Here is a 13982-nt window from a genome sequence, read left to right as displayed (position 1 = left end):
CAATTGAGGTCCTCTCCTCCCAGCACAGACTGTTAGTGTGACTATCTTTCTTCGTAGCTTCAAGACTTTAGAAAGAAACAAATTTGGGAGGAGCAGAAGAAATGAACCCTTCTTGTTTATGGTTTTGTTCTTCCTTATAGTATAAAGAGATATATATAAGTCAGATCTGAATTTGTGGAGAGTCTATTGCTACAGCTATTTCTCATTCAATTCTAGTCTGTCTTATTAAGAGCTCATCGTTGGTAGCTGGGTGTGGTGGCACATGCCTTCAATCTCAGCACTCAGGAGACAGACACAAGGGGATCGGAGTTTGAGGCCAGACTAGTTTACAAGGCAAGTTCCAGGACAGCCAGGGCTACACAGAGAAACCCTGCCTCAAAAACACCAAAACAAGACGGGCAGTGGTGGCACACGCCTTTAATCCCAGCACTCTGGAGGCAGAGGCAGGCGGATCTCTGTGAGTTCGAGACCAGCCTGGTCTACAGAGTGAGTTCAGGACAGCCAGAGCTGTAACACAGAGAAACCCTGTCTTGAAAAATCAAACTAAACCAACCAGCCAAACAAACAAACAAACAAACAAAAAACCCCAAAAGCCTGCCAAACAAATAACCGCCCCCCAAACTAAAGAACCAAACTCAAACCCAAACCAAACCAAGAGTTCATGGTTGGGGCTGGGAGAGATACCTCTGCAGTTAAGAGTCCTTGCTGCTCTTGCAGAGGACCTGGGTTTGATTCTTGGCACTCACCTTGCTGTCTCCTAAATCCCTGTAACTACCATTCCAGGGGCTCAAATTCCCTCTTCTGGCCCCATGTGTACATGCATGCACACGGTACACATAAACTCATGTAGGCATATACATATGCACATTAAAAAAAAAAAAACAACTTTAAAGAGACTGAGCCCTGTGGTACCTAGCTATTATCCCACTAGCCAGGATACAGAATTGGGTAGAAATCTGAGTTTGAGATCAGCCTGGTCTACACTGAGATTTCCGGGCCAGCCAGGTATATATAGTGAGATCCTGTCTTAAAAAAGAAAAAAAAGGAAGGAAGGAAGGGAGGGAGGGAGGGAGGGAAGGAGAGAGAGAGAGATTGAGAGAGAGAGAGAGAGAGAGAGAGAGAGAGAGAGAGAGAGAGAGAGAGAAGAACCAAAAGTGAAGGATTGGAAATCTTATGTGTCAACAGTATAAGAATGCATTGTACCTCACCTGCACTGCATTTAGCCCTCAGATCCCTATGTTCTGCAAAATGTTTGCAAATCTATCCTCCCTACATTCCTGTGAAGTACACAATCTTCAGATGGCTCAAAGGCACACCCCAAAGTAGAACACTGTATACCTTCAAACAGATAGGAAGAGATGAGAAAACTGAATTAACCTAAACACACTGTTTGGCAGATTCAAGGGGCCCTTCCACCAAAGCTTTGCCTAATATCTTCAATGGCTGCATCCATAGTCTCATACCCAAGTGTTCTATGCACATGATCTTTGGGTTTACCTCTAGATTAACACCTGGCTTTCTTTGTTACTTCAAAACTCTTGGGCAAGTTCGTTCAATTCCTACCCTCACTTTACTTAATGGTCAAATTGAGGCCATTTCTGGTAATTTCCACTTCACTTGGTTGCTATAATAATTAAATATAACAACACACATAACTATCCTGGCATACACAGTCAGCTTCAAAGTCATGGATTTGTAGCATCATTCTTTGCAGTAGAATGCATTGCCAAATTCCTGGCAAAAGTAAGAAACATTAAGATGTTAGAGCCCTTTCTTTATATCTGTTTAAGGAAAATATACTTTAAAATGTGGCAGCTATCAGCCCTTCTTAGAAAACAATCTTTAGTCAGGCGGGAGCAGTGCACGCCTTTAGTCTCAGCCCTCAGGAGATAGAGGCAGATGGATCTCTGTGAGTTTTAGGTCAGCCTGGTCTACAGAGCAAGTTCCATGACAAACAGTGCTACACAGAGAAACTCTGTCTCAAAACAAAACAACAATAACAACAACAACAAAACAATCTTTAAATATCTTGGTTTCAGCCATCAAGTCTAAATTGTCTTTAGCATGTACATCATATAATTTAATGTCACCCTATGGCCATTCATATAGCCATTCAACAACACACTATGGCCATTCATTCATTCAAACATCCATTCAATGAAGGTTCCTACTTGTGCTGCTAGTTTTATGTCAACCTTACAGAAGCTAGAATGATTTTAGAAAAGGGAACCCCAGTGAAAAAATACTCTCACCAGATGGTTTGTAGGCAAGCCTGTAGTACATTTTCTTGATTGATGATTGATGTGGGAGCGCCAATTTCATTGTGGGCAGTGCCACCCCTGGGCTGGTGGTCTTGGATACTATAAGAAACCAGGCTGAGCAATCTGTAGGAGCAAGCCAGTAAGCAGCATGCCTGCATGGCTTCTGCATCAGCTGTTGCCTCCAAGTTTCCATCCTGTTTGTGTTCTTGTCCTGACTTCTCTGAGCCTTGGAGTGTGACTTGAGAGTTATAAGCGGAAATAAACCCTTTGTTCCTCATGTGGCTTTTGATCATGGTATTTTGTCACAACAATAGAAACCCTAAGACAGAAATTTGTACCAGGTCATAGGGGTGTTACTGTGACAGACGTGACATGAGTCTTGGGAACGATTTTGGTAGCATTTGAACTTTGGCCTGGAAAAACCATTGAGTATTCAGAGCTCGGTGGGCTGTGCTGTGGGAGCTGGGAAGGTAAGAAGGCTGAGAGCCCTGCAGACAATGGAGGCCTGGCTTGTGACGTTGCAGAGGGAATTAAAGGCTTTATTAGGGCTTTTTATGTGCTATCTTGAATTAAGAATCTGTGGTTCTGGTCAGCTGGAGCTGAAGAGTTGGAAGAGATCAGAACCACCAAAGTGAAACCTTTGCTTTGCTGGTACCATCAAAGTCTTCTGGGAAGGATTTCCTCAGGGTCAGCACATAAAAGCTGTGGTACAGGTGGCTGAGGCTGTACCTCATACTGGCAGCTGAACTTGATATTGTTAAAGAGTCTCCCAGGTTTTACTGGCTTTGAAGGCATAAAGGATTCATGGAGAGCAGTTGAGGCTTGGTGCCATAAGAGGCCAGGCCTACCCTCCGTGAATGTGCGTGCAGCCTCAGTAGCAGTGGAAACCTGAGGATTGAAGGGGTCATGGAGAGAGATTGCAGCTTGTCATCATCACTGAAGGATCAGAGTCTCTGAAGAGAGCCCAGGAGAAGTTACTGGTGAAGGTGCAGCCCTGTTGGCAATAGAGTCCCTAGCGTTTTTTTGGAGATGCTAATACCATGGGCTAACCACCAAGGACAGCTATAGGTATGAAGTGGAGTCAGCCTGAGCCTAGGAAACAAGCTGTGTACAGTGAATAGCGGAGCTGGAGAAGCATGGCTGTCCAAAGCCCTGTAGAGGCCAGAGGATTGTTGGGTGGGTCCCAGAAATCAAACAGAGTTATTTGTGCTATTGGAGTTTTTTGCTTTGTTCAGATTGTAACAGTGCCCTGGTTCTTCGTCCTTGAAGTAAGAGCTTTTTAACTCATTTTGATTTTTACAGGAGCCCAGAGTTGAGAGATGTTGAAGAGACTTGGGATATTTTAGAGAGGCTACGGATATTTTAGAGAATTTGAACTTTGAAAGAGACTTTGAATGTTTTTAAAGAGACTCAACTTTTAAAGTGTTTTAATTTGTGAAGACTGGGACTTTTAAAAGTTGGACTGTTTTATATTGTGATATTGAGATCTTGGGGATGAATGAAAGGAATGGTTATAGTTTAACTGCAATGTGTTTGTGTCAAGTTGAGAAGGGGTCAATTGTGCTGGCTAGTTTTATGTCAGCCTGACACAAGATAGAGTCATTTTGGAAGAGGGAACCTCAATGAAAATATGCTGCCCTGGAGGCAAGCCTGTAGTGCATCTTCTTGATTGATGATTGTTGTTGGAGAGCCGAGCTCACTGTGGGCAGTGCCACCCCTGGGCTGGTGGTCTTGGACAGTATAAGAAACCAGACTGAGCAAGTCATAAGGAGCAAGCCAGTAAGCAACATTTCCACATGGCTTCTGCATCAGCTCCTGCCTCCAGGTTCCTGCCCTGTTTGATTTCTTGCTCTGACTTCCCTCAGCATTGGAATGTGACTTGAGAGTTGTAAGTTGAAATAAACCCTTTCCTCCCCACACCGTTTATGGTAATGGTGTTTTATCACAGCATTAAAAACCCTAACTAGGGCTGGAGAGATGGCTCAGAGGTTAAGAGCACTGGCTGTTCTTCCAAAGGTCCTGAGTTCAATTCCCAGCAACCACATGGTGGCTCACAACCATCTGTAATGAGATCTGGTGCCCTCTTCTGGCCTGCAGGGATGTGTGCAGGCAGAACACTGTATACATAATAAACAAACAAACAAACAAACAAAACCCAAAACCCTAACTAAGGCACCAGTACACTCGCTGTGAGATACATTTGGGAAGGAGAATTCAAAGATTGGATATCAGAGATGTAGTTTCTGCCCTGAAGTTGTTTCCACAGTGGGTATGGGAACAAAACCTTGTGAAACAGAGTGGATGAGAAGGGTCAGAAGACATGCCAAACTCAGTACCTGGAAATTTCTAACCCTGACTGCTCAGAAGGACCACACTTTTACTTGTATTTCCTCCATACTGCCTTCAGAGCACTCAGGTCTACCTTCTGGGTCATTCCACACTTATATCCTTAGGTGTTGGCTGGGGGTGCAGGCTGGTGGTAGAATGTTTTCCTAGCATACACAACACCTGGTGTTTGAAATCCAGCACTGAAAATCTAGCTGTCTGTCTGTACTGGAGAGATGTCTTAGCAATTAAGAACCCTGCCTGCTCCCCCAAAGGGCCAGGGTTTGATTCCCAGCACCCACAGGGGCAACTCATACTGTCTGTACCTCCAGTTCCACGGGATCTGATGCCCTCTTCTGGTCTCCATAGGCACCAGGCATTCAAGTGGAACACAGGCATACATTCAGGCAAAATGCCTATACATGAAAAACAAAATTAAAGATGTATGTCTGTATGTTATATATGTATGTATGTTAGCCAGGTATGGTTAGTCAGCAGGCACATTTGTATTCCCAGCACCTGAGAGGCAGAGGCAAGGACAATCAGGAGTTCTAGGCAATCCTTGGCTATATAGACCAAGACTAGCCTTGGCTACACGAGACCGTCTCAAAATAAAATAAAACCCTCAGGCTGAAAACTCCAAACAAAAACAAAACAAACAAACAAAACAAACCCAACCATGTATGGTGGTGCACAACTTTAATTCCAGCACATGTGAGGCAGAGGCTGGTGGAATTATGGCAGTTTGAGGCTAGCCTCGTCTATATAGTAAGTTTCAGGTTAGCCAGAGCTAAATAGTAAGACTCAAAAACCAAACCCCACCAAGACAAAACAGAAAAAGGGAACTGGTCTAAATTCTAAGTCGTCTGCCTTTTCAGTTGCCCTGGGAGGAATCATAAGCCTCATGCAGAGCCCTTGGAATGCTCCAGGTGGGGATGAGAGTGAAGTCAGGAAGTGAGGGACCACTGGTTCTATGTGGGTAAGGGTATTTTTGGCAAATAGGTCTTAACAGAAAATGAAGTGATAAGAAAAAAACACAAGGTCAAGCCTACCAGTGAATTTGAAATGCATCTCAAACAGTATATTTAAAAATGTACACTTGGCAGAAAGTATTCATTTGACACACACTTGAGAACTCATGAAGTACTAGGAATCCAGTATTCTTGACTGGGAGTATGCCTGGAACCCAAAATGTCTGAGTTCCTTGCCATCCTGGAGTACATACTCCAGAGAATCGTGTCATATGTTTATTCTCCCAAAGGGACTGTGAAAAAAAATACATAGGGATTAAGATGCTAAATTTGTGGCCTTTAGTATTGCATAGTAACACCACTTAAGGGAATCAATCCACTGTTGTCCAGGCCTGATGCATCCTTCTGTGATCCCTGTACTTAGGAGGTGCAGGAAGGGAGAGGGAAGAGTTTGAAGCCCTCCTGGGCTGCAGAATGAGTTGGATCTAGTCTCAAAAACAGAAAAAATAAGTGTTCAATCCATCTTATTCCAGGCAAAAGATAGTTATAGACATGGTCCAACACAAAACAGTAAAGAAATAATGAGATGTATTCATTTGTAATGATTTGATTTTACAGGGAAGATTTAACTTTGCAATTAAGAAACTGGATTTGGCCGGGCGGTGGTGGCGCACGCCTTTAATCCCAGCACTCGGGAGGCAGAGCCAGGCAGATCTCTGTGAGTTCGAGGCCAGCCTGGGCTACCAAGTGAGTTCCAGGAAAGGCGCAAAGCTACACAGAGAAACCCTGTCTAGAAAAACCAAAAAAAAAAAAAAAAAAAAAGAAACTGGATTTGTTAAGAGCTCTTGAACTTTTAAAATGTTAAAAAATTTAAAGATGTGGGACTTTTAATTTAAAAACCGTATTTTATATTATGATTATTAATACTATCATGAAATCTTAGGGACAAAGAAAGATTATGGTTTAACAGTAATGTTTGTGTGTCAGTCAGACAATGGATGGGTTGGTTTTGTTTGTTTTTGTCAACTTGAGAAAAACCTAGACATGGCTGAGAAAAGCTATAATAGAGGAATTGGCCCATGGGCATGTCTGTAGGGGCAGTTTCTTGATTGCTAACTGAGGTAGGAGGGCCCACGTGTGGGATGCCATCCTTGGTCAGGTGGGCCTGGCTGTAAAAGGCAGCTGAGCAAACCAGGGGAAGCAAGCCAGTAAGCAGCATTCCTCCATGGTCTCTGCTTCAGTTTCTGCCTGGCTTCCCTTAATGATGGGCTGTAAGCCGTAGTTTAAATAGACCCTTTCCAACTATGTTGATTTTGATTAGTGTTTTTATCACAGCAACAAAAAGCCAATCAGAACACCCTAAAGGTTCTGATGGCTAGATCTGGGTTAGGGCTTGGGAGTTAGGTTTGACAGCACCACTCATTCGACATTGTCAGTGTTGAAAGAGTTAAAAGAACAACAAGAACAACAAAAACCTCACAATGACAAAACAACACAAAACAAGCCCCCAAACACCACCATCACCACCTAAAACAACAACAAAAACAAAACCAACAACAAAACACTAAACATAAAATCCCTCAGAGGCTGCACATGAAATTCCTCTCACCGTTCCAGATAATCAGAGGTGAGACTATTAGTATACTCACCCCCCCTTTTTTTAAAGACAGGGTCCTGTGTAGTCCAGGCTGTCCTAGAATTTGCTATATAGCTAAGGTTTGCCTTGAATCCTTGATCTTCTTGCGTCAGCCTCCCAAGTGCCAGGATTAGAGACGTGAAACACCAGACTTTTATTTTTATTAACTTAGACTAGCACTCTAGAAACAAGGCTTTAAGGGCTTAAATACATGCTTATATTTTGAAAGTTCTAGAGAGATGGATTATCTCCACCCTCCAACCCAAAGCAGTAAGGACTCCGATCCCTCAACACCAACTCTCAGACTGTGAAGTTTTATATATGCCACTATACAATTATTTACTTTGCAAGTTTCCAGTGCCTGTGCATTATTCCTCACAACTGTGTGTGTGTGTGTGTGTGTGTGTGTGTGTGTGTGTGTTGGTGGTGGTGGTGGTGGTGGGGTTTGCTGTATTCCTCCAGCATTGGATTGGCAAGTGGAAGCTCTGAGAGGTCAGTTTACTGAATGTCATACCAAAGATGCTTGAGGAATCTGAACTTCAGATTTTTCTCAACCCAGTTCAGTGGTATCTTCACCTCTTAGTGGCTCTAACTTACCTCCCTTTATCTAGTAGATTCTCAACTCTGTGACCAAAGAGGAACTTGTTGGAAATCACTAACAGGTAAAAGAAACTGCTTGGGCCACTACTGCGCCGGCCTCTTGGCGTTTGGAGGCTGTTCTTTCTGTCCCAATCTGGCCAGTGCCCAGATCACCGCACCCCGCCTCAGGGCGGCGAATTCCCAGATGGTCCCGCCCCCCATTCCCCGTCCCGCTGACGCGGGTGCAGGACCCGCACGCACCCCGCGGTGATCTTTACTCCCAAAAGCAATCCTTAGGTCTCTCGGCTCCTCCAGAAGCCAAATAAGTCTGTCCGCTGCCCCTTTGCTGGAAGGACAATGAGAGGCTAGGGAGACCTCTTAGGCTGAAGGCCACGCTAGCCTTTGGCTTTTCTCGTTCGCCCGCAGTTTTCTCCTTGTCCTAAAAAGTTGGCCCCAAAGTTTAAGGGTGGAAGTGCACGTGTAGGCGCGTTTGATGGGCACAGACAGGGATGCAGAGAGTGTGTGTGGGACTTGCTGGTTCGGGTCCTAAGGGTCACAGAGACAAGAGCCAGGCTCCGCGTGTGGACTTGAACCCCTGGGCGGGGAGCAGGCGCGGGAATGTGGCGGGAGGCAGCGGAGCCGCGTGAGCGATGGCGTGGCCAGGCACCGGCCGAGGGCGACAAGGGAACTCGGCTGGCAAGGCACACGAGTGAGCCCGGCACTGTACTGGTCTCCCAGCCCCCACCTGTTTGAAACGATTTGCAAACACCAAAGCCGGAGTCTCTGTGTTCCAAAAGTTAGACAGCTGGAGTGGGGCACGCACACGCGTTCCCCTAAAGGGTCTGGCTGGGCGGACAACACTGGGAGAGGAGGAATTCTAGGGGTGCAGGGAGAGGAGCAAGTCGGCGTCAATGGCGGGTCGGCCTTAGGACCCCGCGGGAGGCGCGTTGGAATCTCTCCCTTCCAGGAGGAGGAGTGGGGCGGGCCTGCCCGCGGGCGGCCACCGGGCGCATGCGCGCGCGTCTCCCCTCCAGCCGGCCGCCGCGCTCCGCCGAGCGGAGTAGAATGAACTGTAACAAAACAAGCCGAGCCTTTTGTATCTGCTTAAAGGGGCCGCGGCCACTTCCCTCGCGTCCCCTCACCCCCGCCCCGCGCCGCCGCGTCTCCAGGGCTCCCGGCAACTAGCTTGGAAAGGGCTTCCCTCGCGCTGAGGAGCGGCCGGCCGGCGCGGAGCAGGCGCGGCGCGTGTGGAGAAAAGCCGCCGAGCTAGAGAGCGGGCCCGGGCGGCGCCGGAGTGGACTCTGGTCCCGGGAGCGCGATCGGCGCCGGAACGCGGACCCGGAGGCACCGGAATGCAAACAAAGCTCGCGGGCGCCCGTGCAGGGCTCTCGACGGAGCCCGGAAAGTTTGTTTTATGATGGCTTGAGAGCGCGAGTGAGTCGGACGAGGAGGATCGAGTGGCTCGCTCCCGCGCTCGGAGAGATGCTTGTCCCGTGAGCCCGCCGCGCCGGGGGCTCGTGCTGTGGGGGCACCTGTCTCTCGTTTCAGCAGTTTATTTGATTTTTTTTTTTTTTCCTTTTGAGGAGGGGCTGTAACTCATCATGTCGAAAGTGATCCAGAAGAAGAACCACTGGACTGGCCGCGTTCACGAGTGCACCGTGAAGCGGGGACCCCAGGGCGAGCTGGGAGTGACGGTGCTGGGGGGCGCGGAGCACGGGGAGTTTCTGTACGTGGGGGCGGTGGCGGCAGCCGAGGTGGCGGTGCTTCCCGGCTGCGGCGAGGGCCCGAAGCTAGCCGAAGGTGAGCTGCTGTTGGAGGTGCAGGGGGTCCGGGTGTCCGGCTTGCCCCGCTATGACGTGCTGGGAGTCATCGACAGTTGCAAGGAGGCCGTCACCTTCAGAGCCGTCAGACAAGGTAAGACGGGGCGTGCCTTGGGGGGGCGGCGCACCCAGAAAAAGAGGGGAGGCCTGAGGGGGCGCCGTTTGCTCCGAGTGCCGAGAGCCAAAGTTGAGGCCCGGGCCAGAGGCACGCAAAGTTGCGAGGTTGTGGGCTGGCGACCACCTGCGTGGCCGCGGGCAGGGGCCGAGGTTGCGCTGGAAAGTGGAGATGCTTCCCAAGCCGGGTTTGCCAACTTCTCATCGCAGCCACCTAGTTAGAGCCGCGCAGCCTCTTCTGCACCTTGAGGCAGCTAGGAGACTGAGGCAGGGCAAAGGTGGAAGCTTCCCCTTGTCTCTTATGCGGCGACTAAGCTCTCGGAGCTGGTGGCGTTCTCTGGTCACTGCTTAGGTTCCCAGAACTGGAGAGTTGGTCGTGGAAGGGGAGGGTCTATTTGTGGCTCATTGGAACTCTTCCATCACGAAATTGCCTTCACCCTGCAGCCCCTCCAGGTGGGCTGGGTTATGACCCCCTGGAGATTCTTAATCCCGCCGCCTGAGGAGGCTGCATTCACCCCACAGCGGGGTGACGTCTGTGTCTCCTCCTTGTGGAGACATACAGTGGGGGAAGGGGTGTTTCGCTCTTGGCGCGAATCTAGTCCAAGTTTATCCAGCCGCCTCCTCCTCCTCCTGCACCGCCGTCCTTATTGAGGATGATTGCTGATAGTTACAATTCATTGTCAGCGTACTGTGTGAGAGCCTCTCTGTAAAGTGGTTTAATTGCATTATCTCATTCTGATTCACAAACAGTGCTATACCATCGACTTGTTTTGTAGGTCCTGTATTATAATAAGTAAGCCGGGACTGACCTTAAGTAAGTGACTTGCCCAAGGTCACACGACTACTAAAAGTTTATGAGCCTTTTCTGTTAAACCTCAAGCAAGGAGGAGGAGGGACTTTGGGGGATGACCTCTAGGGACTGAATGCTGGGGTAGGGGGAAGCAAATTCCTCCCCCAAGAAGTATGTATTATGGGAATGGTTTCCTTAACGGTGTGTGTGGGTAGCCTAGTAGCCAGGCCTGTCAGTGGTGTTGGGAGCCAGGGACTGACACCTAACCGTGGAATGTCTTTATCTCGCTACTTGGCCTTGTCTGATGAGTATGTCCTTACGAGTTTCTCATAAAATTCCTAACAGAAAGTGTGCAGAATGGTGCTGGTTCATGGCCGTGGTAGGTTAGTCACTCCCAGTTTGGTCTGAGCAGAGGTCCGATCCTCTCTCTGGCCATTGGACGACTGCCATGCTTAAAGGGATCCCTCCTGCACCCAAGTGCTGTGAAGCAGGCTCTCCCGGATGAAGGCACCCGAGGAGGTGGCAGAGTTGAATGTGGTGAAAAGTTGCCATATGTTCCTGTCAGGGTGGCAGCCGCTGAAGGAAATGTGTCAAAGGAAAGGCTGGGCTGAACGTTCCTCTCAGCAGCCAGCCTCTTCCAGATGACCTGAGGAGGGCTGCAGTGTGTGTGTGGGTAGCCTAGTAGCCAGGCCTGTCAGTGGTGTTGGGAGCCAGGGGCTGACACCTAACCGTGGAATGTCTTTATCTCGCTACTTGGCCTTGTCTGATGAGTATGTCCTTACGAGTTTCTCATAAAATTCCTAACAGAAAGTGTGCAGAATGGTGCTGGTTCACGGTAGGTGCTCAGTAGAAGCGAGCTATCATTGTTGGAAGAGTGTTGAATTTAAGCAGTCTATCCTAGTTAGGAATTTAATGCCAGTTTCCCGGGTGATTATGACTCGGTAGAGCCATTGAGAAAATACTGTGTTAGACTTATTGAGCAACATTAGGTTTGAGTTCAGGGCCACTTTGCAGAAAGATTTCTCATCCAGTAGGATGTCTGGGGGGTGATTAATGGGTCCTGAGACTTGTGGGCAAAAAGCTGCCTGAAGCTGAGTCCCTTCCACTGCTTAGCAAACCCCCGCCCCCTGTGTGTGTGTGTGTGTGTGTGTGTGTGTGAGTGTGTGTGTGTGTGTGTGTGTGTGTGTGAGAGAGAGAGAGAGAGAGAGAGAGAGAGAGAGAGAGAGAGAGAGAGAGAGCGCGCGCTTCATCAGTGTAGTTGGGGAAAGATGCCTGTGGATTGGACAGTTACTGTAGTGCCTCCAAGTGTCAGTTCCTTTCCCTAGGACTTTCTTTTGCCAACAGAAATGTTCACAAGGGAGAGTGGGTTGATGCTTCTGAACATCCTTGTAATGGGCTAGGGGTGGCTTGGAATCCACTACATTATGAATACTGTTGCGTGTGATAATTACATGGGCACAGTTACTTGTCCAATGTTGACGGTACAGTGAAGAAGGCCCTAGGAACCATTTTAACAGTCTTCCTTTCATGTTTCCAAAGTGATTTACATTATAGGGCTTATTGTATCTGACTTTCTTTGTTACTGTGTCTTTATCGTATCAGGTAGACTAAGTTGGTCTATGGGAAGACATGATATTTTTATGGTGTTTCCATTTGCAGTTAGCCCCTCACAGGGACACAGTCCCTCTGGATACTTGTCTGTGTGGAAATGTCACAGTCTTGTGTGAGAAAGATTGTACTCTTTCTGTTGCATGGCAGTTCTCCGGAGAGACTTGAGAACCAAAATAGTCTATAGCAAATGGCATATGGCATGGGAGTGGATTGGGAACCAGACTAAATGGACCCACTAGGCTGGAGTTTGTTCACGGCAAGTGTAGAGTGCAGTTGTTGGTCATAACATGCCTAAAAAATATTACAAATGTGCATATGTTAGTTGGGTCTGTGTCCATGTTATTCACCTGTAGCAGAATCCAGATCTTTAAAAAAAACCTACATACACTTTTAAACGGATACACACAGGCATCTATACACATTTTTTTCCCCCGGCAGGTGGTCCAGGGTGGCCTTGAATGCACGGTCCTCCCGTCAGTGTCCACAGTGCTGGGACTGCAGTGTCTGCTGCCATGTCTAGTGCACTGCAGTGTTTTGATACTTGTGTATATGTTATAGAAGTTTAGGTCAGATACCAAGTGTCTACTGTGATGAATTTTGGCACATGATTGGCACATGTACCCCCTCATGTTCCTATCACTCAAATGAAGATATAGAACATTTCCCTTACCTGAAAATTCCCTTCACATTTCTTTCCAGTTAATCTACTCCCAACAAAGGGTGCTGGTTCCTCATTCTTACTATAGATTTATATTCCGATTATTCACTACTGATTATATAATATGGTGTCTTTTTTCACCCAGGTGGTTTTGGAAATTTCATGTTGTGTGTACCTTCTTCTGTGGCTCCTTTTTCTTTTTTCTGCACACTATTCTCTAGTATGTGTTTTTCCCATTTGTTTTTGCTTTTGCTTCTAGGTGCACATTTCACTGCTATGAATGTTCCGGTTATTTTCTATCTTTGCCAGTCTCTAATCTTACCTATGTTGAATTTTAATCATTCTAGTGTTTTAGGGAAAGAAAGTAATTACAGAAATGTTGAATAGGAGGTCACTAGTTTTTGTTAAGTTCTCACATTGGAATTTGCCAGGCCAGTGTGTGTTTAGTACATGTGAGTCCTGGGTTCACACCTTGGCACCAGAGTAAACCAAGAAGATGGAAAGAGTATGTCAGGTTGGCTAGCCTAGAACTTTGTGAGCATTCTCTTCTTTAATCCTCTGAACTTGACTCAGATCTTGGAAACTTGGGTTCAGAGAGGTTGGGTAACTTTGCTGAGAGCCCCACTAACATAGCAGAGGTAGAGGGGGCCCTAGCCCAGTGCCAACCCAGAGCCTCTGCTCCTAACTCTGGGGACACTGGGTCTGGAATTGGAGTTCCCCCACCAGCAGATCTAAGCTCACCAGGGTCCTCATCAGGAATGTAAATTCTACCTCCCAAAGTGCTTCTGCCTCAGAAACTTTGGGCACGGGGTCCTTGAGGGAGTTTTGTGAAGTACTGGCCTAGGGTAGAGCCTGAAGTGGAGAAGATGGACAGATGACCTTCTGTTCTGGAACAAGGTGTGGCAGGTCTTGCAAAGTCACCCTCTGTGGGCCTAAATTTCTCAATGCCAGGTGTAAGTGGGTATGTTTCCCTCCAGAGCCACGGCCTCCCTTCAGAGCCACGGCCTCCCTTCAGAGCCACGGCTCTTGTGAAGTTCTGGGCCATGAATAACTCAGACTTGAGTTTTAAAATGGTCTGATTGCAGTTTCTCAAACGAGTATATTATAGGGCATTCTTTTTCATTTTTTTCTTTCTTTTTTTTTGTGTGGATGAATTTGTGGTTTTGCAAATTACTCAGGAACTGAAATTGCCCTTCCACTCTCTTCTTAAGGCGAGT

At 47.4% G+C, this 13982-nt stretch overlaps 1 protein-coding gene across 13 annotated transcripts in view; it reads left to right on the top strand.

The window, feature by feature from the left end:
* The first annotated feature begins 8994 nt into the window (after positions 1 to 8994).
* Magi1 (membrane associated guanylate kinase, WW and PDZ domain containing 1) overlaps positions 8995 to 13982 on the top strand; it is a 650887-nt gene continuing 645899 nt past the window's right edge. For 6 of the 13 annotated variants that reach the window (XM_059258241.1, XM_059258239.1, XM_059258243.1 and 3 more), the window contains exon 1: positions 9014 to 9686. In XM_059258241.1, the coding sequence (XP_059114224.1) occupies positions 9374 to 9686 (313 nt within the window). In that variant the 5' untranslated portion in view covers positions 9014 to 9373. Of the gene's footprint in view, positions 9687 to 13982 lie in introns of all 13 variants that reach the window. The other 7 variants (XM_059258249.1, XM_059258245.1, XM_059258242.1 and 4 more) reach the window with 3 other exon arrangements.

This window comes from Peromyscus eremicus, chromosome 3 (assembly GCF_949786415.1).
Source record: "Peromyscus eremicus chromosome 3, PerEre_H2_v1, whole genome shotgun sequence".
Classification (NCBI taxonomy): domain Eukaryota; kingdom Metazoa; phylum Chordata; class Mammalia; order Rodentia; family Cricetidae; genus Peromyscus; species Peromyscus eremicus.
This window is presented reverse-complemented; position numbering and strand designations above follow the sequence as displayed.